Below are 26,699 nucleotides of genomic sequence, written 5' to 3'. Positions count from 1 at the left end.
TCCTATACACCAGGCATCATCTGAAGGACTTAAATGCATTACTCATATGGTCCCCGCAACTCCGAGTGGGCACCATTGTCCAGCTTATTTCACAGAGGATGAAGCAATAGCTCACTGAGGTTTCAGTAACTAGTAAAGAGAAGAGCCATAATTTGGACGTAGGCAGTCTGGCTCCAGGGCCCACACTCTAAACTACATCATTGCTCTGTCTCTTAAGAGGGAGGTCACGGAGCTCAGTGTTTTGTTTAATGGAGAGTATGAATGCTAGACAGGCAATCAAAATACTGCATGGCCAATTGTATAGCAGAGAAAGCACGGGGCACTTTGATAGCAGGCCCAGATTGGGGAAGGTCAGGGAAATCTTCCCAGAGAAGGTGGCTGTCTAGGCTGAAAGCAGATGAACACCTTCTCTTTGGTAATTTTAAAGAATAAAAATGTTGGCATAGAAAGGAAAAGGCGAGTAGGGGAAATAATTTGTTGATAGGATAATTCAACATACAATAAAGCAATATAAACAGAAAGGCAGTGTAGGACTCTGATACAGTATTCTGCTACAGATTCTGCATTGTAGCTGAAGTGCTGGATCCAGGCCAGTCATTGGTGCTACCATGCCATTGAGACTTTGAACAAGTCCCCACATGCCTCCAAGCTTTGAGTGTCTTCCTCTGAAAAAATGATTGAAATATTGGATATTATACATCTTTAAAATATTTCTTGGATACTAAATGCTAAAAAATAAAATGCAGCAGAACTACAAAATTGTGAGGTATCTTTAGGTTCTAAAATTTTCTAATTCCAAGCTGCTATGCCCTACAAAGGATTATATTTTTTTAACCTAGAACTTTTGGGTAAACTTTTAATTCAGGAATGTGCTATGTAAATGGCAGGATGGTGGAGAGCCTCAATCTCTCAGTCTCTCTCTCTCTCTTTCTCTCTCTCTCTCTCTCTCTCTCTCTCACTCTCTCTCTCTCTCATACAGGAAGAAGTTACTGAGTCCTTACTCTGAACCAGGCAGGATGGTAGCACACTGACGAGAATACAGAGGTGAAAAAGTGAATACGGAGAAAAAGAACGTGGAGATGAAAAGCCCTAGCCTCTGGGAGGCTCCTGGAAGAATAAGGAGGCCAGGCATGGAACAGGAAGAATAGCAAACACCTATAAAGCTCTTACAACGAACAAGGAGGTGCCCTTCTAAATATGTTCTGCTTGCCACTCACGCCATCCCAGAGGCAATGACATTGATGCTCATTCACATTTTATGGGAGAGGAAATGAAAACAAGGGAAGTTAACTGACTTGTTCAAGAGAATTGAATTGAATAAGAATTCTTTTCTGGAGCCCACACTCTTAATCTCAGCAATTATCAACTGTGACTAGATCCCAGGCTAGAAGGGAAATAAAAGATATGTTAATATCACTTGTTGAGCACAGTAATTCAACATCTCCCCTTTTTGTATAATTCACTTATTGTTTCAAATTATACTAAAGCTGTTTATCAATATAAGACAAAAATAACAAATACTTCATGTCATCATGCCACATATATGTATATATAATATGTATTAGTATTATATACTTTATATTATATACATAATATATATATAATTAATATATAATAGTAATATTTGAATTGTCTTCTAGATTTTTGTTAAAATTAGAATTGTTATCGAAATTATGAACTATTTTCTTTTCCTCCCTAACTAGATAATAGGCTTCTTGATAGCAGAGATAATGACTGGCTTCCTAGTATGTCCCCACTCCCCAGTCTCATTCTTGCATATAGGTGGCCCTCAATGAATGAAAGTTACTTACATTTTTTATGTTTATTTAATTAGTGGCCCTGATTGAACAAACAAAAAAAAAAGGTAAGTAACTTTCATTCACTCCTATCATATAACCAGTAATTCACTGATTACTTTCTCATGTAATAAGGAAGCTCAAGCTTCAGTCATTAATTAAAAAAATATTTTAAATAACCATGATGTTTATCTTTATCTTATAAAAATCATCTCAAAATGCCTTTTTCTGCCAGAGACTTCCACAGAGAAAAAAAATTTTAAGTGGCCCATTCATGTGAGACAATCTATACTATAAAGGAAAACTGTCAAGAAAGCATCAAGTCACAGCTGATTTTATGCTTTATAATATTTAAGTGCTCCTTTTTCCAGTAAACATCAACGCTGTGAAAAAGACGTTGTAAAACTGATGTTTTGACAGAAAAGCTGCTTTGGGTTTTGTTTTTTAAGTCTGTGTTTAATATAATATACCAGGAAGCAAGCTGTTCAGCCTCAAGTGAGTCTAAAAAACAGCAACAGTATTGTCGTTGAGTGGTGACACATCCTCAAGATTAGGAAGTCAGAAAAGTGCAGAATACATTTGATTTAACACAATCTGTACAATTTAATACAATCTGTACTTTAAGCTTCTGTAGAAATCAAATGTCCTGATAATGTAAGAAACTGTGGGCTGAAAATATAGAAGTATAGCTCTCATGAGATCAGCAAGCTGGAAGGAATTCAAGAGGCCAATTAAGTCAGCCTAACTTCATAAAGGAGGAAACTTAATATAAAGGGGAAGTAATTTATGTAAAGTAATAGAACTCATATCCGATGATGATCAACATATAATAACAATGATCAGTAATGAGAGGGAGGAACCGAGAGGGAGATGGGAGATTCTAGACAGTTGATAGCTTGGGCATGTCCTTGCTGCCTTCCCTTTCCCAATCCAATCCAATCCAATCCTCTCAAGAGCTGCTGCTGCTGCTGCTGCTGCTGCTGCAGGAGGCAGGTGGGTCCTAGAAGGTGACGGGTAAGAACAGACAGAGCTGGTACAGGATCTTCTGCACTCCGGGATGGACAAGAAGAGCCTGGGAACCAGAGGCAGGTGGCCTTAGGTAAAAGATCAGGGACAGCATCCAAAAAGAGCTTGGAATAAGGCCTCCATCTCCAAAGAGCGACAGCTCTGGCTGGCTGCCTTCTTGGTTTCCCAGGACCTGTGAGGCACTTGAAGGTGTCCTGAGTCCTCTCTACTCCTGAAACTAAAGAATATTGGCCTTTGCTGCTTCTCCTGGTGCCTTACAGGGAATCAAACTTTTGAAGTCTGGTATAGAGCCAACCCATATAGGCAGAACTAGTTGTTCTTAAGCACTTGCAGCATGGCCGCTACTGAAATTAATCCAACAGTTAAACATGACCCTCAATAAACAGATAAGGTAAAATAGCCCAGCAAAGAAGATCCAGCAGCTGGCAAGAGGAAGAATAAATATAACCCCCAGAAAAGGTGGCAGCAGTAAAACAAAACTGATTAAACTTCAGGTGACAAATAAAAAAAAAAAATAAGAGCATGTATGGAGATATAAAGTTTTCAGATAATTTTGAGAAGATGATCAATGCTGAAACCTAATGATCAGAAAGATCAAGTGGAAGTAGTTTAAGTTATAGATGATAAAAATAAATGGAAAATGTAAGGGAAAGCATAACAGACTCAGAAGACAGATCAAGACTTGACATAGAAATAATAATAGTCAACACTCAACAGTGTTTACTATGATGGTCCAGGCACTGGTCTAGGCATTTAACTCATCTTCTTAAAAGTCCTATCAGGTAAGCGCCATTATTATCCCCTGAATGTTTGTGTCTCTTTGAAATTCCTATGTTGAAATGCAATCCCCACAATGATGCTATTAAGAGGTGGAGACATTGGGAGGTGATTAGGTCATGAGGGCTCTGCCCTCCTGCATGAGATTACTGTCCTTATAAAAGACAATAAGACAGACATCTTCTTATAAAAGACAAACTTGAGAAAGCCCGTCTGCCCCTTCCACCACGTAAGGATGTATAGAAGGTGCCATCTATAAAGCAGAGCCATCCCTCACCAGACACCAAATCTACCACTGCATTATTCTCTTGGACTTCCCAAACTCCAGAACTGTGAGCAATAAGTTTCCGCTGTTTTTAAATCACCCAGTCTAAGGTATTTTGTTATAGCAGTCAAACAGACAAAGACACTCCCATTTTTGAAATAAGGAAATTAAGGCACAAAAAAGTTAAGTCACATGCTTAAGATTTGAACCTTGGCCAGATGGCTCTTGTTGTTCTAGTAACTGAAGGAGAAGAAAGAACAGAGAGTGACTAGGCAATAATTAAACAAAAAGAAACTTCCTGACATCTGGAAAGAGACTTATCTGCAGATTGAAAGTGTTCACTGATTTCTAGGCAGAGAAACAAAAGACATACCCAGACATATGCTGGTAAAATTCCTGAACTACAGAGACAAAAGAGAAAATCTTGTAACTTTTCAGACAGAAAGAACAAATTTCTTACCAAAAGAAAACGAAATTAGACTGACGCTGCAGTTCTCACTTGAAACACTCAAAGCTAGACATGATGGAATAATCTCTAACAAACGCTGAGAAAAACAGCCACACCCAAAGATTCTGGTATTGAGTTGAGGGCACATCATTCACCTGTCAGAGTGCAAGAAAGGAATTTGCAGAGAGAACAGGGAATCAGAATATAATCCGAGGAAAACACTTAAAAAGAAAGAGAAAAGGATTGAATCAGCAACCTATGAAGCAGAAGAGAGACTGAAATAATCTTCTATTAACATTTTAGCTTATTGCTTTTCAGCTTAACACATTTATTTAAGCTATTTTTTATTGACAAATGGGATCTATTTAAACTAGAGAGCTTCTGCACAGTGAAAGAAACTACCATCAGAGTGAACAACCTACAGAATGGGAGAAAACATGACAAAGGCCTAATACCCAGAGTCTACAAAGAACTCAAACAAATTTACAAGAAAAAAAAAAAAAAAACATTAGAAAGTGGGCAAAGGACATAAACAGACATTTCTCAAAAGAAGACATGCATGCAGCCAACAAGCATGAAAAAAAGCTCACCACCACTGATCATTAGAGAAATGCAAATCAAAACCACAATGAGATACTATCTCACGCCAGTCAGAATGGCTATAATTAAAAAGTCAACAAACAACAGATGCTGGCAAGGTTGCAGAGAAAAAGAAATGCTATTACTCTGTTGGTGGGAGTGTAAATTAGTTCAACCATTGTGGAAGACAGTGGTTGATTCCTCAAAGACTAAAGGCAGAAATACCATTTGACCCAGCAATCTCACTACTGGGTATATACCCAAAGGAATATAAATCATTCTATTCTAAAGATATATGCACGAATATATTCACTACAGCACTATTCATAATATCCATAATCATATGGAATCAACCTAAATGCCCATCAATGATAGACTGGATAAAGAAAATGTGGTACATATACACCATGGAATGTTATGCAGCCGAAAAAAGGAACAAGATATGTTCTATGGATGGAGCTGGAAGCCACTATCCTCAACAAATAACACAGGAACAGAAAACCAAACACCACATGTTCTCACTTGTAAGTGGGAGCTGAATGATGAGAACACATGGACATGTGGGGGAGAATGACACACAGGGACCTCTTGGGGGTATGGGGGTAGGGAGAGCATCAGGAAGAATGGCCAATGGATGCTGGACTTAATTCGTAGGTGATATGATGCTCTGTGCAAGAAACCATCATGGCACACATTTTGCTATATAACAAATCTGCACATCTGCACATGTAGCCCTGAACTTAAAATAAAAGTTGAAGAAAGAAAGAAATAATAAAAATAACTATTATTTTGTCCACAGGCATTAAGTTAGCATTTTTAAAGATACAAGTACCTCATAGTATGTTATAAAATATGTAATGCATTTTTACATATTTATTTTCCAAAATCTTCTTTACCAGTTAGCTATAATCTAAATATGCTAGATAACAATTTAGTGAACAAAAAATAGTTTTAGTTAAGAAACGTATTGTGTTTGTAGGAGTCTGCAAAAGGTGCCAAATTGCACAGTCTTGTAAAGTTGCCAAATTGCACAGTAATTTTAAAGTAAATTATATGGGTATAAATTTAATCCAAAAGATTGATTAACTGGATAAACTGAAATAGTCTAAACCAAGTAGTTATACATGTTTTATTATGGTAATCTACCACATACTTTATTCATATATAAAGACCATCTGTACATCACACAGTCTGGCATATGGCAAGTGATCAAAAACTATTAGTTAAATAAATGGAGCCTGAGTATTCATAAATATTGCCCCTTTTAAATGTACTCATATGATAGTCTGACTAAAAATAACTTAAAAATTTTCATCAGTTCAATGTGCAAAAATTGCATGCTTTCCTATACACCATTAATAGACAAACAGCCAAATCATGAGTGAACTCCCATTCACAATTGCTACAAAGAGAATAAAATACCTAGGAATACAACTAACAAGGGATGTGAATGAAGGATCTCTTCAGGGAGAACTACAAACCACTGCTCAAGGAAATAAGAGAGGACACAAACAGATGGAAAAACATCCCATGCTCATGGTTAAGAAGACTCAATGCCATGAAAATGTCCATACTGCTGAAAGTAATTTATACATTCAATGCTATCCCCATCAAGCTACCAATGACTTTCTTCACAGAACTGGAAAAAAACATCTTAAACTTCATATGGAACCAAAACAGAGCCTGCATAGCCAAGACAATCCTAAGCACAAAAAATATCAAAGCTGGAGGCATCACACTACCTGACTTCAAACCATATTACAAGGCTACAGTAATCAAAACAGCATGGTACTTGTACCAAAACAGAGATATAGACCAATGGAACAGAACATAGGCCTCAGAAAGAATGCCACACAACTACAACAATCTGATCTTTCACAAACCTGACAAAAACAAGCAATGGGGAAAGGATTCCCTATTTAATAAATGGTGCTGGGAAAACTGGCTAGCCAGATGCAGAAAGCTAAAACTGAATCCCTTCCTTACACCTTATACAAAAATTAACTCTAGATGGATTTAAGATTTAAACATGAGGCCTAACGCCATAAAAACTCTAGAAGAAAACCTAGACAATACCATTCAGGATATAGGCATGGGCAAGGACTTCATGACTAAAACACCAAAAGCACTAGCAACAAAAGCCAAAATACACCAATGGGATCTAATTAAACTTAAGAGCCTCTGTACAGCAAAAGAAACTATCAATAGAGTGAACTGGGAACCAACAGAATGGGAAAAAATTTTTGCAATCTACCCCTCTGACAAAGGGCTAATATCCAGAATCTACAGAGAACTTAAACAAATTAATGAGAAAAAAAAAAACCCCATCAAAATGTGGGCAAAGGATATGAACAGACACTTCAAAAGAAGACATTTATTGCAGCACAGTTCACAATAGCAAAGACTTGCAACCAACCCAAATGCCCATCAATGATAGACTGGATAAAGAAAAGGTGGCACATGTACACCATGGAATACTATGCAGCCATAAAAACGGATGAGTTCATGTCCTTTGCGGGTACATGGATGAAACCAGAAACCATCATTCTCAGCACACTGATACAAGAACAGAAAACCAAACACCACATGTTCTCATTTATAAGTAGGTGTTGAACAATGAGAACACACAGACACAGGGAGGGGAATATCACACACAGGGCCTGAGGGGTGGGGGACTAGGGGAGGAATAGCAGGGGGTAGGGGCATTGGGGAGGGATAGCATTAGGAGAAATACCTAATGTAGATGATGCGGTGATGGATGCAGCAAACCACCACCATGGCACATGTATACCTACATAACAAAGCTGCATGATCTGAACTTAAAGTATAGGAAAAAAATTTATCAGTTATTCTAGTGTAACATAAATTTAAATGTTCTTACCAATTCTCATTTTTATTTTGGCCAATAACATGACATGGGGAAGATAGATATTTTTCAAAGGCTCTAATGGATTTGCATATTTAGTGTTTGATGAAGGAAATTCAATTGTTTCTCCAAAAGTTAGCATCTATTAAAAAAATGTAATGAGCAATTAGTTGACGTGGTTTGGAATAAGAAGAAAGAGAGAAAAGTAAATTACTATGTCTTGCAGACACAAAAGCATTCTCACCTGTTCAGTTAGAATACTGTGAGCCTGAGTCAACGAATTTAATTTTCCTGTTTTTGAAAAGGGAGATTCCTTGAATTTCTCAGCTTTGGTTAAGTCATCCAGCAAAACAAGGCTTCTTGCCAGAGTTAGCCACGATTGAGGAGAAATATATTCATTTCCTTCCAGCAAATGTATTATATCCTATTAAAATAAAATTATTCATTATAATAGTACTGTTTCTAATTCACTGAAGTAAGAGCTGGCCATGTCATTGCTATGCATTCAGTACCTAATGAAATTTGAAATTCCCTCCTTTTGTTCTAACTGGAATCCCTCCCTGACTATAAATATGAACAAAGTTTCCTTTCTACCTGAAGTTTTGTTATGATGTCCACCTTTAAATGCTTTTCTTGTAGGCCAAGAATTACAGCTTGCGTCAATAATTCAGCCTGCAGTTCCGTGTCACCTGCACTTTTTGCCTCCATACACACTTCATTGATGAGGCTCAGGCAATCTGTCATATCATCCTCTAAAATAAACAAATGTGGTTATTTAAAATGCACTGAGGAAGTAACAAGTTATCCATGCGTATATCCCCAATTTCCATCACGGAAATACTGTATAATATCAAAGAACAGGGAAGTATATTAAGATGGAAAACAGACTCTGCATGAAACATGGAAAAGAAATGTGTTGTAATTTGGGGGAAGGTACTTGAGGATTTTCCGGTGCTGCAAAAATGATGATATTGCATGAGATAATTTAATTTGGAAGGTCAATAGAAATGAGTGAATAGATAGGTATACAAATAGATAATGATTAATCACTGCAAGTACTAACATTTACCTGTGTGCCAAGCTGTGATTTAAGAACATTATACATTTAACCCATTTAATTCTGACAATAATCCTATAAAGTAGATACAACTGCCTCCATTTTACAGGGCAGGAAACTGAGTAACAGGGGATTTAAGAGACTTGGCCAAGCTTTATGTGGTGGATCCAATATTTGAACTCAAGTAGATTGGCTCCAGTAATCTGTGCTCTTCACCTCTACACTTAGTTACCCTCCTAGATGACAAGAAGACCTGGGCATTTGTATTTTGAAATTGCTTTACCTGTTCTGCATATGTTAGTAAGCTCTATGGGACTTTCAATGGTACAAAGGACTGTCAAAAATATTCTTATATATTAATAACTGGAATCTTTAATTCCATAAGCAGATCAAGCTAGAAAATCATAAAATGTTAACATGATATATCCCAATAAACCCCTCTTCACTGATGTAAAATTAATTTTTATGAAAACATTGATTAAGCAAATAAGATATTTGTACCTTTTACAATTCCAATGCCATGAATCTGTGCAACAAACGCAGTCACCAGTGCTAAGCGGCACCTCAACCACAGATGAATGTTGAAATATTCTCGGGCGTTTAGGGAAATAGGATCTAAAAACTCATTGTCATCTTTCTTTTCAGTGGCCTAAACGGTATTAAAATGATGGTTATCATTCCGTTTAATAATGTCAAGTTTCTAGCCTAAGACTAAATGTAATGTAAGTTCAAAAAGGCAACTGGTATCATTTCACAGTATTAAAATTTTAAATTAGAAATTATTATTGTACATTTTATAAAACATTAAAAAATACTCAAAACAAAATCACCCACAATCCAACAATCCTCTTTAAGATTTTAGCATATTGCTTTTCAGCTTTCCTTTTCTCTCTCTACCCATTGTTGGAAAATGGTTTTGCAGTGTGAATTTCTCATTGCAAATTATATTATCAGCAGTTTCTATGTCACTAAAAGTTTCTGTAAATGTCATTTTAAGGGCTAAAAAATAAATAATATCCACTAATATTCATGTAGTTATTATGTGTCAGGTACTGTGCTACATGCTCTGTATATCCTCATTTAATCCTCCTAACAGCCAGGAGGTATTACAATCATTTCCATTTTACAGTTGGGAGAACTGAGACCTAGGAAGGTTAACTATCCTGCCTGAACACTGTCACATTTTGACAGAGGTGGGACTCCAATTCGTGTCTTCCTGCCTTCACAGTCCACAGTCTTAATCACTGTGTCATGTTGCTGTATGCTGCTCATATTCCAAACAGGTATCACAATTAATTTGCCACCCTCAATATTACACTTTACAAAGGGGTGAAAAATGTCCAGAGGGCTAGGAGGGATGTGCAAAGAAAGCTCTATCTAGGGGAGTGGAGTCCATCTTAGACACTGGAAACTAAAATTGTTTAGAACGACCACCATTTGTTCTAAGTATTTCCTGCTAGGCATCTCGTTATTTTATTTATGTATTTATTGTTTTTTGAGACAGAGTTTTGCTCTTGTTACCCAGGCTGGAGTGCAATGGCACGATCTCAACTCACCACAACCTCCGCCTCCTGGGTTCAAGCAATTCTCCTGCCTCAGCCTCCCGAGTAGCTGGGACTACAGGCGTGCACTACCATGCCCAGCTAATTTTTGTATTTTTAGTAGAGACAGGGTTTCACCATGTTGACCAGGATGGTCTCGATCTCTTGATCTTGTGATCCACCCACCTCGGCCTCCCAAAATGCTGGGATTATAGGTGTGAGCCACCGCACCCGGCCCCTGCTATGCATCTCTAACAGCTCCTCATGTCCAGCCAATCAGCGACACATGCTAGCCAACAGTAGCTAATGGAGCCTAAAGGGGGTCCAATGCAGGTGGGAAGCACAGGAAGAGTAGGGCAAACTGTTCCCTGGAAACAAGGGTAACCAGTTGACAAGCTGGGTGCAGTGGCTCACACCTGTAATCTCAGCACTCTGGGAGGCCGAGGTGGGTGGATCACCTGGGGTCAGGAGTTCGAGTCCAGCCTGACCAATATGGTGAAACCCCGTCTCTACTAAAAATACAAAAATTAGCCAAACATGGAAGCAGGTGCCTGTAATCCCAGCTACTCAGGAGGCCAAAAAAGGAGAATTAGTTGCTTGAACCCAGGAGGCAGATGTTACAGTAAGCCAACATTGCACCACTGCACTCCAACCTGGGCAATAGAGTGAGATTCCACCTCAAAAAAAAACAAGAGTAAGCAGTCAACAGAGGCCCACAGACAGGATGGTGATTTGAATGGGCACAAAAAGTACTCAAAGAGTCTAACATGTAGATTAGCAATACAAAAAAAAAAAAAACGCCATCAATATAACTTAATCACTCAATGCTCAGATTTCCTGTCACTAATGAAAAGCCAGGTCACATTAATCTCAATCCGGGTTTCTCAACCTCACCACTACTGACATAGTTTGGGCCAGATACCTGCTGCGGAGAGCTGTCCTGCAGATTATAGGAAGTTTAGTAGCTTCCCTGCCTCTAGCTGGTAGATGCCAGCAGCACCCCCATTCACCCAGTTGTGACAACCTAAAATATTTCCAGAGGTTGCCAAATTTCCCCTTGGAGGCAAAATCACCCCCAGTTGACAATTCTTATTCCAAGTCAATTTTTAGAATTGGATTGCTTTTTAGAATTTTTGTTGCTTTTAATATAGTAAGAAATGAGTATTGAGGATAGTTTTGCTAATTTGTAATGATGCCAGATATTAGCAATTTTATTAGTAATGTTTGAAATAATGAGCAAGGGTTCTGTGTGATGAATCGTTACATTTCAGTTCTAAACAATCCTGTGTTGTTAAATTACTTGGTCTTATCAAAGCCCAGTCACAGAATATGTGACATCGGTTATCAGATTCGAGAGCTTAAACGGAAGATTCTAACTATGAGGAGTCCAAACCAGGAAACAGCACAGGTAGCTGACTGGCAACGCTAAGGCAATAAATTCAAAAGTGGAACGAGGAGCCAGTCTTGGGAAACAACCTTATTTGCTAGGTAGATCAAAGCTAGATTAATTTAATGGTACCTCTGGGACTTTGGATGGGACTTTAGTAATTATTATATCCCTATTCCATCCGTGCACAAATGAGATAAAATTTTTTAATTATGAGATTTGTCCAAAATATACCAATAAATAAATAGCATTAATAGGACCTAAATCTTTTTACTCCAAATTCAATGTTTTTTCTACTTTACTTCTTTGCTTCATCTAAGTAATCAGACAATTTCCTAGCATGCCAATAGTTCTTATATGGTAAGTATTGTAAGGACAGCATTAAGTCATACTTACAGATGTTCCTGGAGAGACGGGATTCTCTGTGTCCTCCTGTACTACTTTCTTTTGAAAAAGTTTTGAATCCTGGAGAAGTGTAAGTGTAGAAAACACTATTGCAGCACTAAAATAGAGAATATATTTTTACTGTTATCAGTATTTTATTTGTAGCATCTGTATGTTATTTCCTAAATCTCTTTCTCCAAAAAAACTCTCACAACCCCCAACAACCCCCAAAACTGTTAGGTGCCATTTCTGCAGGCCTTAAAAGCACCCTGGTCTTAACCACACACTAGTACTTGTCATATTTAATTGCCTGAGTATTGCTTCACAGCTAATTTGTCTTATTCTCTATTGAAATCGAGCATCTACTATAGTGACTGAGACATAATAGAAACTAAAAAATATTTGTAAATGAAAATGAGTGAATAGAAGAATAAAGGAGTGACATCTCCAAGATCTAAAACAAAATGTATTGGCAATCTCATTTTAAGAAAATGAGTATGTATGTACATCACAATGAGATTCTGCAGCTTTCTGAGGTTATGGAACCATCTTACCTAATGCTATTACACTTAGAAATCCAAGCTAAGTTATTGCTTAATCTATGTCTAGTAGTGCCAGAAGGAAAATATACTCTGTCAAGAAAATGGAGGCCAGAAGTCAGAAATTCTTTACTTCCTGTTGCTCCATACATAAATCTGTCTGCGTTTTAAGCCATTATATCCTCCTCCCCTGTAGAACAGTAATTTTATCATTGGCATCACACTTCTTCAAAATATTTTAATGATAATATTAAGAGCTGTCTTCTTTTGAAAATGTATTCCAAAACAAAATTCAAAATACAGAACAATTTGTATGCCTGAAGATGCTTATCATAAACGGATTTTAAAAAGCTGGATGAAGGCCAAATGGACAATATATCCATCCAATTTCCCCACTTAACAGCTCTACTTGAATAGTTAATCCACAGTCACATTTAGCAGGTGTTATGAGATGAATCTTGTTCCCCAAAAAGTACGTCGAGGTCCTAACCCCCTGTACTTCAAAATGTTGCCTTATTTGGAATAAATTCATTACAGAAGCAACCAAGTTAAAATAAGAACATTAGGCTGGGTCCTAATCCAATATGACTGGTGTTTCTATCAAAAGGGAGAGCTGAACACAGACAGACATGCATGGAGGGAAGGTGATGTGAAGACGCACAGGGAGAAGACGGCCATGCAACAGGACTGATGCACTATATGCCAGGGAACGCCAAGGGCTGCTAGCAAATGCCACAGGCAGGAAGAGGCAAGGAAGGATTCTCCCCTAGAGCCATCAGAGCAAGTGTGACCCCGTTGATAACTTTGATTTCAGAAGTCTAGCCTCCAAGAATGTGAGACAACAGACTTCCTCACTTTCAGCCACCCAGTTTTGGTACTTTGCTACAGCAGTCGTAGGAGTCCAGTAACAGCAAGTTAAAGGCAGACCCCCTCATACCCATCTCTTCCACCCAAACCCACTCCTCATCCATGTTCTCTGTCCCACACACAGAACCTAGTAGTTGCCATGGCTTCCTCTCTCTGACTTGCACTTCATGTTCAATCCATCAACAGGCTTCACCTTCTAAATGGGGATCCTCATCTCCTCCACTGCTAACGCCTTCATCCACGCTATCATCATCTCCAGGCTGGATGACCGCAGTAGCTTCCTAACCAGTTTCCTGCTATGACTCTTGCCCTTGCAGTTCTGGTCTCCACCCAGCAGCCACAGTGATCTCTTCAAGCTGAAAATCGTATTTACTCTGTCCAGGGCCCTTCCACATCCCCAGCAGTCTGTGCTGCCTGCAGTCCGTGCTCCCTGCAGTCCGTGCTCCCTCCCTCCTTCAGATCAGTTACTGAGATTTGGGTGCAGTGTATGTTCAGCTTCATCAGTGTCCATGGATCCTGTAAGAAGGCTCCCAGAACGGGTACATATGCTCAGTGTTTAAATTACGTTTTTAAAGCCTGTATTTTTGGTCAATATATTATATTGAAAACTGAAAATATTGTGCTAACATAGGCCACAGAAATTGTCTCCTTTTTTTTCCTCACAATCTTTAAAAAAAAAATTGGTATCTTCCAAGTGTTTGCCACCTGACAGGGTACTATATCAAGCACTTTATGTGAATAAATTCATTCCCTCCCCACCACAAGTCTACAAGGTATACAGATACAAGTTGAGCACCCCACGTCCAGAATTCCAAAATTCTTCAAAATCTAAAGCTTTTTGAGTACAGATATGACACTCAAAAGAAATGCTTGTCGGGGCATTTCAGATTTCAAATTTTCAGAATTGGGATGCTCAACTAGAATAATGCAAACTTCCAAAATTCCCCCCAAAATCTGAAATCTGAAACACTTCTTGCCTCGGGCATTCTAGATAAGGGATATTCAATGTGTACTATTATCATCCCTATTTTCCAGATTAGAAAATGAAGACACAGAAATGTTAAATAACTTGATCCAAGTCACACAGCTAGAAAGAAAAGGCAGGTTCAAAACTCGGGCAATCGGCCCCTGAGCCTGCACCCTTATATCCCTTATTCTATCTTTTCAGTTTCTAACGAGTTTGGTTTTGTTGATATTTTTGCTCTCCATATAGTGTTAGTGCCATACTTACGGTTCCTATGTAGTCACTGTTGACTGCAACTTTTATCAATATAAACGGTCCTCTTGGTGCAGTTCAATGCCTTTTGCCTTGCATCCTACTTAGCATGATATTGATATTGCCATCTTTGTTTACCTTTTCTTAGTATCTTTGATAACTGATAATCCTTTTAGTTTTAAAGATGTCTGGACCATTCTTGACAGTGACTTACAGTTCAATTATATATTTACTACTTCGAGTAGCATTCCTCTTCTGTTAAGGAAAGCATCAAACATCCCATCCTTCTGGGACATTATTCTCCTTCCTCTGACTACCCTCTCTGCTTAAATTCTTAGTGGGGGCTTCCATACTCTTTCATGACCCTGCCTCCTTGGCCATGGTGCTTGGGACCAGGTATGGGCACATGAGCCAAGCTGGGCCAATCAGAGCACTTCCCTGCTATCTAAACCTGTATCAAGAGACAGGTAAATTTGGGGCATTAGAAGTCTTGATCTAGTGGCAGACATGTTCTCAGCACTGTAGACGAAGCCAATCTGATCAAATAAAGGTAACACATACATAGGCTCAAAGAGAGAAGATTGAATAAGGTGGTCCCAGGAGCACTCAAGCCTCTGATCTCAGTAAACCCTCAAGCTCCTCCTTATCCTGTCTTCCCCAGCTTTGTAGTCACATGAATCAGAAAATTCCCCCTTTTGCCTGATTTGGCTTAAGTTGGAATTCTGTCACTTGCAACCAGAAAATCCTCACAAATCCAGTGTGCTTCAACAATTTTACATTTATGGGCATAATTAACATGCCTTGTTTTCTTCTATTATTTGATGCTGAGTGTATTCTTCTTTTTCCTTTGCTTTGTGTCTTTTGCTGTAAGACTATTTCCCTTCTATTTTCCACACTGATTTGAAATATATATATTCTGGTTTAGATTCCAATCACAGTTATTTTTAATATTTTCCAAAGCACACTTCTCCATTAATCCATCTTAAAAACATAATTTCTCTACTTTGCTTCTCTATTTCTCAATGTATAAAATGAAACAACACATCCTACATATAGGATGAAGGATTTGGTTCTTTTTTAATTATCCTATCTCTCCCACATTCACTCGGTTATTATAATCTGATATATTATTCCAAGTCATTGTTAATTATCTTTATACTGTATCACCTTTTTCAGGAATTAGTTTGGATATCTTCATTGTATGCAAACTTACCATTATTTACACTAAGCCCAAACTAGCTCCAGTGCCTACCCACCAGTCATTTTTATAGAACCACTGCCTAGTCCCTCACTCTTAACTATGAGATGGATCTCTTCTGTTGGCTGGAGTAGCTCTGTAAAGCCCCTGCGCAGTGTCAGGGTACTTGCCCAGGTTTCTGGATGGTGAAAACCTTCTGAGTTATGTGCTTGGAAGGTAGAGGGACCACTCTTCTCTTCTTTCCTGGCTCCCATTGCTGCTCCTTTCAGGGGATAAAGTGGATATACATGATCCCTTGTGGTTCTTACTCCATCTTCATCTATGGGGACCATTTGAAAAATAGCTTTTCCCACCTCTTGCAAAAGTAGAATTATTATCCTTAGTTTTCAATTCTATTAAAGCTTTTATATTTTTCTATCTCTGTGGGGCAACATGTCTTTCAATGGGAAGTTGGTAGAGAACCTATCAGGGAATATTATCCCGGTGGTATTTTTCAGGTAGGGCTCGGGACCTCATTCATTGCTTTAACTTCACTTTGTAAGTGGATGGATATTTTTCCAGATGTATACATACTACTTATAATTTCTTCTTTTTGATGAAAAGTTTATGGTATATGACCATTTGTCAACAGTGTCTTTTTATTAATTTTATGTAAAAATGATAAGAACTATTTGTCATATTTACCACAAGTACAATCTTGTTTTCCTATGTATTGTGGTTGTAAGGGGTTTATTGTTATTGAATTCACAAAAATTAAAGTATTTCACAGATTAAATCAGTTGACATTTTTCTTTGTAGTCAGTTGAATTTTAGAAATATATCTTTCTAGAGATTCTGTTATTTAATTGTATTTGCTTCTTTAAAAAAAACTTTTAAGTTCATCTGAAATAACCTATTTTTTAAGAATTCATACATTGGAGAGAGAGAGGTCAAATCCCACTTTTGCCACATATTAACTGTGCGACCATGTGAACCCCAATTATCAATCTCATCTTAAGCAATCTATCAATAAAGCAGTTAATGATGATAATAACAGTGCAAGCTTCATGACATAGGGTTATTACAAAGATTAAATGAGATCCTTTCATAGAATATATATCTTATTTAATCCTTATCATAATCCAAAAATACATATTAAGCATCTGCTATGGGCCAGGAAGAAATCTAGGGGCTGTAAATACAACAGAAAAGAAGGCAAACAAGAATCCCTGACCTGATGGAGTTGACATTCTAGTAAGCATGGAGTGTACTTAGCAAACAGGAGTGCTTGGCAAGCAGAGGCACATAGTGCATGCTAGGTATTATCATTGTTAGTGTACTGAGTTGCCCAGGAGAGGTGGGGAGAGACTAAATTGATTTTTTTATAATTTGTTAAATAACATCCCAATCTTCTAGCAATTACTGAATTTTAATCTCTTTAAGATTTTGCTGAGCCATTAAAATGGTTTAGATATTTGTAGAACATTTTCTAAGATACTGTGATTATCTAACTTGTTTTTTATTTAAAATAAAACTAAACAAGAAAATAACAACAGCAAACAGAACGTGGACTCAGCGGGTACACAGGAAACGTCCCTCCCCACACTCCCCCTCTTTCAAGGCTACACACATTCCTGAGGCACCTCATTTACTCATTAGCTTCCAAGGCTAACTCAGCATGGCTCATAGAAAACTTCCATTCTGCTCATGTTAAAACCCAAATTCGGATTTTAAGAGAAACAAGGTATGAGGTTTGGTATCTTGCTAACCCAAAAACTTAATGAATAAAATATAAGCCATACCAATATGTCCTAATCCACTCGGTACTGCCTAGTTGCAGAATGGAAAATTTCTAGTTTCTCCACTACACTAGACAGACAGAAAGTATGTGAGGATTACCCACTGTCAACAATCTAAAAATCCCAAAAGAAGAAACTTTCATTCCGACACAAAATTAAAAGGCCTAAATATTTTTCCATTTAAACAATAAATATAAAGGAGAACAGGGTGGTATACTTATTTAAAAAAATAAAAACCACAGGATTCTAAAAGAAAGAGGCAACGCTAGAAGAAGTAGAAATACAATTTGAATAACTTTGATCCCGTTTATTTCTTATTAACATTCATGACAAAAAATGGTCAGTTTGTTCTCATAAAATCCATGCAGCTCACTCTACTTGTCACCCTAGGGAATGTGCCTTTCCATTTCCTTGACACATAATTTTATTAGAAGTATCATGAAATGTCAAGCTAACCATCATTTGGAAAAGGGACTGTCCAACACTCTCAGCAGTGCCCAAACAGAAGCTCACAGGGGATAAAGTTCACATGAGAAAAACTCATTCATCTTGACAGCAGGCTTCCCCTAAATGACAATTCTGCTCCAAAAAGGCAATAATATCAAAGTTTTTTTGCAGGTTTTGTCCCAACGGCCAGGTTCATGTATTTAAAGTAGGAGTAGTTCTGATATACTTGCACACTATTTGCATATGTCTATCTGGTCTTCAAATTAAAGTTCTATTATGACAGTCCTTTCTATGGCCATTTTGTAATTTTTAGTTTCTCATTTCATTCTTCCTCCCTAAAAATAATAAAAAACACTCAAATCCTTCATACCAAAAAGGTACAGGATACACAGAGAGCTGGGAAAAGAATGAAGGTAAATGATATTTTCTAGGGCTACTGTTGTGCTCCAGCATGTAATCTGGAAAAAAAAAAAAAGTTCTGTAGAGAATTACATAGTAAAAATTTCTTCTCCCTTCAAACTCCAATGGGGAAAATGGTATGTTATTATGCTAAGTCTATCCTACCATCAACTACCATGTGTCCTTAAAACCAGCTATACATGTGACAATATTCTAAGCCAGTGGTTCTCAAGTTTTTTATTCTCAGCCCCTCTTCATACCTTTAAAAATTATTGAGAACCCAAAAGAGCTCCATCAACAGTTGCCAACATTAGAAATTCAGCTAAAAATGTCTCAGCTTCCTTAACATTTATTAATTCATCTTAACAATAGTAAACCTATTACACATTAGCATAAATAAAACATTTTATTCAAACAACTATATTTTCAAAAAAATTCATGAGAAGAATGCCATAGATCTATCTCTTCTATGTCTGGTTTAATAAAAAACAACCTACCAAGTGGTCAGGTAAGGTGACTCATTCCTGTAGTCACAGTACTTTGGGAGGCCAAGGTGGGTGGATTACTTGAGGTCAAGAGTTCAAGACCAGCCTGGCCAACATGGTGAAACCCCATGTCTACTAAAAATATAAAAATCAGCCAGGTATTACGGTGTGTGCCTGTAATCCCGGCAACTCAGGAAGCTGAGACAGGAATAATCGCTGGAACCCAGGAGGTGGCAGTTGCAGTGAGCTGAGATCCTGCTACTGCACCACTCCATCCTGGGTGACACAGCAAGACTGTCTCAAAATACACACACACATACACACACACACTTTCTCTCTGCTCATATCTTTTTCTACACTCAGTTTTTGTAAAATATTGTTTTGGTTGAAGCATATGAAGATTAGGTGTCACACAGTCATTGGAAATAGGAGAAGTATTTTAATAGCTGCTTCAAATAACTGTGTTAATATTCTTCTTTGATACTACACCAAAGTAGTATCAAAGTGATAACTATTACATGACAAGTGATAGTTTTTTAGAAAGTTTGTTGCAATGTATAATCTAGTACCACATATTGAGGAACTTTCCCTACTCTGCTCCATTAAAAGCTACTGCTCTATCTTATTCACTGGGATTTTGTAACATTATACATCAGTCATTTAGCAAATATTTTCTTTCTGAGTTATACAGATTCCCCAAATGTTGAAGTATTTTGTTATATAATATTTTTAAAGTCTTTTTTTTAGTATTTCTACCAATCTTACAGAAAAAAATCTAAACATTAGAAAATTGTCAAGCTCGTAGTGGCTTATGCAAGTTTCCCAAACTTCTAGTTTTCCTGTGAAAGTTTAAATTATATCATTGGAAACAAATTCTATCAGTTCTTTCCCTAGAAGTGGCATACTCACTTTGCTCATTTTCAATAAAATGTTTGCCAATACCCAAGTCTGAATAACCATAGTTTGTCAGTTGTTTTCAGATGAAAATGGTATTACACGAAGCAAGCAGCCTATCCAACTCTCAATTCTATCATATGCATTCTTCCACAAGTCAACCATCAGCTTTCACAAGCAGCAGACATACCTACACATATTTCCCATATAATATTCCCAAAAGATGTTAAAAATATATATCCAAGGATAAGGATTTATAAGTACAAGATTCTACCGCTTCACCAAGGGCATTCTTTTTTTTTTTAACTTATGCTTTTATAGCAGTTATTTATTTATATTTTAATCTCTAATTTTATTATTATTATACTTTAAGTTCTGGGGTACATGTGCCAAACATGCAGGTTCGTTACGTAGATCTATATATGCTATGGCAGTTTGCTGCATCTATTGCCCTGTCATCTACATTAGGTATTTCTCCTAATGCTATCCCTCCCCAGTCTCCCCACCCCCACAACAGACCCCAGTGTGTGATGTTCCCCTCCCTATGTCCATGTGTTTTCATTGTTCAACACCCACCTATGAGTGAGAATACGCGGTGTTTGGTTCTGTGTTCTGTGTCAGTTTGTTGATAATGATAGTTTCCAGCTTCATCCATGTCCTTACAAAGGACATGAACTCATCCTTTTCTATGGCTGCATAGTATCACCAAGGGCAATCTTAAGTGAAACTGGAATTATTTTTTTAATTGTGTAAGTGTGCAGCAGTGAAGACAGCAATGATTACTAGTACAGTTTGGGGCTGCTGCTTTGATTCATGGTGAGGCACCAGAAGTCTTGTTGTTTCTGTAGCATCAGTGTGAACGACATAGTGAATAAGGCAGATGATGTCTTAGTTTTATTAACATGGTTAATAAAAATGGGGACCCCCCCATGCCCAAGGGGTCTGGGAGACACCCCCAGAGATGTGCAGACCACACTTTGAGAATACTTTACAGATGTTCATCACTGCTTAGAAACTACAAAAAAATATAAATCTCCCAACACCTTTACTGTCATCTAGACTTAGATGTGATTAGTCATGGAATAGCCTTCAGTCAAAGCTTATAGGCTTATACTGATGAGATGATTATATGTTTCCAACCAAAGCAAATGAGGATTTCTGCTGAACTGATTTACCCTTTGGGAAACACGGAAGTGGAATTCTCCTATTTAAAGAGAATGGCAGTCTAAAAGTCTTAAATGTAACTGTTCTTCCAAATTTCAATTTGAATGGGGTTTAATGCATAGAATTTCATTATAAATTTAAAAATTAAGAGAGAAAAAACAGTATTTTTCATCCAACTTGATCATTTCTTTTCTCATTCAGTGGCTATATTTTTTCATTTACAGAATTTCTATTTGGCAATTTTCCAAATTCATCTGTTCCTTTTCTATGTTGTCTCGTTGTTGCTTTGTAGATTCTCTTCTATCCATCCTATCTTTGAACAGTTTATTTCTTGGGCTGTGAAGTCTGCATTTATTGTGTCTGCTAACTCTCTGTTATGGCTGTTTCTTCATTTGATTTATAGTATTTGATTCTGTGCTATCTTTGGTGGGAGTTATTTTCCACAGGACTCTTGCATTTCCTGAATTAACCTCTATGAGACTGTTCAGGGTTTGCCTCTGTTCCAGCCCTATGATGTCAGGACCATTTTAAGTTAATTTCTCGGGGTTTCTGCATTTCATGGATCATGCCAATTTGGACCCCACAATTTCTAATGGCATCAGCCTGGGGAACTGATTTCTCTTGGGTGACTTTTTCCATCTGTGTTCCTGGCAGGCACCTAGTCTCCTGGCTAGCCCCCAGATGAAATTCTATGCATTAAACCCCATTCAAATTGAAATTTGGAAGAACAGATGGAAAAAGTCTGTATCCCCAAGGTAGAAGATAACTTTATTCTGTATTAGAGAAAAAGAGGACTGGACTGGGCTCCTACCCTACTGTGTGCCAATCATATCAGAATGTCACATTTGCTTTCTGTACTGGGTCTTTTTCATTACCCTCTCTCTCAAGAGACTTTGTCTTGACCCTACTTCTACCAACTGCAGTCACCCTCTCTCTCCTCTCCTTCACAGTAAAACTCTTCCAAATAATCATCTTTATTTGTGGGCTCCAAATTTTCTTGCCATTCTCTCATAAACCACTCTAAACATGAACTTTCCAAAGCATCTTCTAAGGTTACTTCTGTGAAGGTCACCATTGGCCTCCATGCTGAATCCAGTGGTCAACTCTCTATTCTTACTTTACTCAATCTATCAGAAGTTTGTGGCACAGTTGGTCACTCCATTCTCCTTGATCACTTTCTTCACTTGGCTTTCAGAATTCCATCATCTCTTAGTTTTCTTCTATCTTACTGGCCATTTCTCAGTTTCCTTTGCTGGTTTCTCATTTCCTCCCTAGTCTCATAAAGCTGGAGTACAAAACTCAGGGTTTGGTCCTTGGTCCTTTTCTCTCTATTTATAATCCCTAACGGAGCTTATTCAGTATTAAAATTTTGCCTTTATTTATTTTTTTTAGTTGTTATACTGTATTTTTTAATTTCTATTACTTTTATCATTGTATTTTTTATTGATGCTTGATAGATATATTTCCAGGGTATGTGTAATATTTGATACATTATATACTGTATAATAATTAAATAGGGGCGATTGGTATATCCATCACCTTACACAATTATCTTTTCTTTATGCTGGGAACATTTGAATAACACTGCCTATATTCTAAAGACTCTCAGAATATTTGACATCTTCAATTATACATCTAAGGGATATCTCAGACTATATATATCTGAATTTTAACTCCTGATGTTTCCCCTAAATAAGCTGCACCCCCACAACCTCCCCATTTCAGTTAATAACCATTTCTTTTTTGACTTCTCTCTTTTTCTCACAACTTACATACAATATCTGTAAATCGAATGGCTCTACCTTCAAAATTTACTGAGAACCCAAGGACTTCTCATTACCTCCAGTGCTATCACACTGGTAAGAACTGCACCATATTTCCCTTATTATAATAGCCTCCTTAATTCATCTCCTTGCTTTCACACCTGTTTCCTCTTATAATCAATTCTCCTAACAGCAAAAGCCATCCCTTTACGACAAAAATCAGACCATATCACTCCTCTGGTCAAAACTCTACAGTGACTTCCCACTTCACTCAGAGTAAAAGTCAGTCTTTACCCGGCCAAAAGGTCCTTTATAATCTCTTTATCCACCAGTCACCTCTTTGGAGATCTCCCTTGCAACTCTGCCCCTCACTCACTTCACCCAAGCCACAAGAGACCTTGAGCTGTCCCTCAAACATGTATCAGGCATGTTCCCATGGCCTGTAACACTTTCTCTATATTTTCATGGTTAATTCCTCATTTAAGTACTTTGTTCAGATGTCACTTCATCAATGAAGCTGTCCTGACCACCCAAAATGTGGTTCAGATGTCAAGACTGATTTCCCACACACCCACATCAAGAGGGTATGACTACTGCTCACATAATGAGATCTTCCAAGAAGATCAGCGCACATTCCCAAACAGGTAGGAAAACGTATGCAGAGAGCAAGGAAGAGAGACTGGCTAGGAGTTGTATGGTGGTTGGTAAGTGGCACTGGGGCAAGACTTCCTGCACGTGGGCCGGGACTTACATGGTTTAAACTTCCCACTAACACCAACCAAAGGAACAGTTGGGCTTTCTTATCTGCTTGCTCAAGCGAGGGACAGAAGAAGGGAAGTGGTCAGGATTAAAAGCTGTCAGCCATTGAACATCAAAATGGAGTCACACTCTTTATTACACAATTTTAAAATGGTAACACCTCCCCCTCCAACCTCTACTCCTTATATTCTCCATAGCACTTGTCATTTTTGTCCACACTCTGCAATTTAAACTGTGTTCATAGTTTATTGACAGCATGTTTACTATCTATTAGAATATAGGGATATTTTGTCTAGATTGTATATATGAATATTGGGCCACTGATCTATCCCAGGAGCTTAGAACAGTGCCTAGCACATTGTAGGTGCACAAAATTATTTTTAAATAAATTAATGAATGAGAAGAAATTTGTGCATTATTAAATGAATCATTATTGAATCACTATTAGATGAATCATTATTGAATGTGTCAGAGGACCTCATGATAGAAGTGTTTATCACAAATGGCATGGGGAAATTCTTGAATGTAGATTTCCATATTATTAAATATGAAAAAAATCACTATAATATTATTTTTACCACTCTGCCTGACTGCTTATATATCTGTAAGCATATGGATACATAAATTGTATTCTATGCATCTTTAAATCTTTAGTGCCTAGATCAGGGCCTGGCAATGAGCCAGTTAACAGATACTGGTTGACTAAATAAATAAATCGATGAACAAACTACATGAAAGAGCTGACAATAACAACCACAGCACATTTAAATAATCAGCCACCTACAACAGCTTAATAGTTCAGTGCAATATGATGCAAAAACTGTTACTTTTTCAAAATAAGAGTTTTTTAATATTTTAATTCAATGTTTTAGAAAAAAAATCACTCCATAGGTTTTATTTGTAAAAAGGTTTGGTCTTTTTAAAAAGTAAATTAAACTGTATAAAAAAATCAAAGCATTGCTAATTTGTTCATTCTACATTGAAATTAAACAACCCAGCTGTGTGCCTTCATAAAATAATTGCTTTGTTGAGAACCATATTTTTTTTTTTGAGACAAGAGTCTTGCTCTGTCACCCAGGCTGGAGTGCAGTGGTGCAATCTCGGCTCATTGCAACATGTGTCTCCCGGGCTCAAGTGATTCTCCTTCCTCAGCCTCCCGAGTAGATGGGATCACAGGCGCCCCCACAATGCCTGGTTAATTTCTGTATTTTTAGTAGAGACAGGGTTTCACCATGTTGGCCAGGCTGGTCTCAAACTCCTGATCTCAAGTCATTTGCCCCACTTCAGCCTCCCAAAGTGCTAGGATTAAAGGCATGAGCCACCATGGCCAGCCAGAACTATAATTTTAAGTGTAATCACGTATGAAACTTCCCTAACTAATAAAAACCAAGTATGCTATGGATATAGGAATTTCTAAAACTTACATAAAACTTAAGTCCCTTTAACAAACTAGGGTGAAGAAACTCTTCCAAGGTATCCCTCCCCGGTGCATAGACAGACGCACCTGTATGCGGCCCGGTGCCTCTGCAGAGCAACTGCAGCCAGCTGAAGCCTGGCCTCCACCACAATCTCCAGCTCGCCAACAGAGCACTGAGACAGGGTCTTGAGCCCTGGATGTTCCACCTCCGACAAAAGGAAGTTTAGTCTGTCCTCAGCTTCCATTAGTAAAGTTGACTAAGGAAAGGATACCATACATCATGTGAGTTCAAAAATAATACAAATGATGTCTCCTTCTTTAGCAAATATTTTTCATGTAGTGAAAAGTAACAATGAATGGAAGACCAAAAAGGAACTCTGTACTTAATCATCAGAGAAGAGAATTCAGCAAAAAGGAAAAAGCCAAAAGAAAATGAAAAGGAAAGTAAAAGCAAGCATAAGCATGCATGACAGTGACTGCTTTTTGTAGACACAGCTGGTTATGTTGCTGCAAACACCGATTACTGGATACTGAAGCATTGCTCCTCGGGGAGATGGAGAAAAGTACCTCAGAGCCTCCGGTCACAACATTTTCATTAACTGCTCAATGCATAGCCTTGTTCAATGTGTGCTTATGGCTAAGGATATATAACAGTATATTTCAAGTATACTGTTAATTCACTAACCTTGAACTCACAGCCAATAGCATTCATATCTGAAGGAAGTTTATCTGACACACATAGTTTCTCCATAAGGGACACCACAGCATTCTTACACTTAGAAATGCTCTACAGCACTTTAGCACTATGCTGGAGGGTCATTGTAAATATTGACAAAAATGCAAAGGGCATGGTAATAAACAGATCATGAAAAGGACACTTGTTTACAGTACGAGGGTGGCAACAAAAAGTCAGAGCATCTCCTTGTTCATCTCAGCAGGGAATGCGTGCATCAGGCAGCTCAAATTTTTTTATGCTCTGTGTGTGTTCACGGATAGCCAACTAAGTGCCAAGAGTATTGATTTTCAGATTACAGATAAATTTCAGCGGATCTGCAAATTAGCAAACATAGAATCTGTGACTAATGCAGACCAACTGTATTTCAAGTTAAAGTATGGTCACCTAGTTGGTAATGTGAAGATAATGAGATTTTACAGTAGACAATCAATAGTAAATAACAACCTGACATGGCAGAAGATAAAGACCCATCTTTCAAGTGACAGGCCTCTAAAAATGCATTTGTGCAGAGCAGTGAATATTATAGAAATATTAGGGTAATTTAGTATAATGTTTAAGAACATAGATTTTGAATCAAAAAGATGTAGTCCTTCTCCTGGATCTGTATTTTGTTGGTTGTATGATGTTAGTCAAATTCTTAGACTGTCTAACCCTCAGTTTTCTAATGGTTCAGCACAGCACAGTTCAAAAATGGTTACTACCTACATCATAAAGTTATAGAAATTAAATAGTCATGCAAAAGCTGTTGCTGCCATTGTCATCACTATTATTGGGAAATGATAAACAGGCCATGGAATACTCATATCCCACCACTATTCAGAAAATAATGAATCATATTTTCTGAAGCACCTTAATCAGGTTATGAAGTCAAAACCTGACACCACTAGACATTCACTTTTCTCATGAGGAGT

General features: G+C 37.7%; 1 protein-coding gene across 8 annotated transcripts in view; it reads right to left on the bottom strand.

Moving 5' to 3' along the window:
• The window catches only part of CFAP54 (cilia and flagella associated protein 54), a 363,952-nt gene that overhangs the window by 136,344 nt on the left and 200,909 nt on the right, over nucleotides 1-26,699 (bottom strand). For all 8 annotated transcript variants that reach the window (XR_013522378.1, XR_004728978.3, XR_013522376.1 and 5 more), the window contains 6 exons: nucleotides 25,140-25,309; nucleotides 12,139-12,244; nucleotides 9,316-9,463; nucleotides 8,352-8,509; nucleotides 8,002-8,181; nucleotides 7,773-7,899 (listed from right to left, as the gene is read on the bottom strand). Coding sequence is in view for 2 of the 8 variants with exons in the window: in XM_017976307.4 (XP_017831796.4) it covers nucleotides 7,773-7,899; nucleotides 8,002-8,181; nucleotides 8,352-8,509; nucleotides 9,316-9,463; nucleotides 12,139-12,244; nucleotides 25,140-25,309 (889 nt within the window). In the remaining 6 variants the exon portion in view is untranslated. The remainder of the gene's footprint in view (nucleotides 1-7,772; nucleotides 7,900-8,001; nucleotides 8,182-8,351; nucleotides 8,510-9,315; nucleotides 9,464-12,138; nucleotides 12,245-25,139; nucleotides 25,310-26,699) is intronic.

This window comes from Callithrix jacchus, chromosome 9, assembly GCF_049354715.1.
Source record: "Callithrix jacchus isolate 240 chromosome 9, calJac240_pri, whole genome shotgun sequence".
Lineage (NCBI taxonomy): Eukaryota > Metazoa > Chordata > Mammalia > Primates > Cebidae > Callithrix > Callithrix jacchus.
The sequence above is the reverse complement of the archived record's forward strand: the minus strand, read 5'-3'. Positions and strand labels throughout refer to the sequence as shown.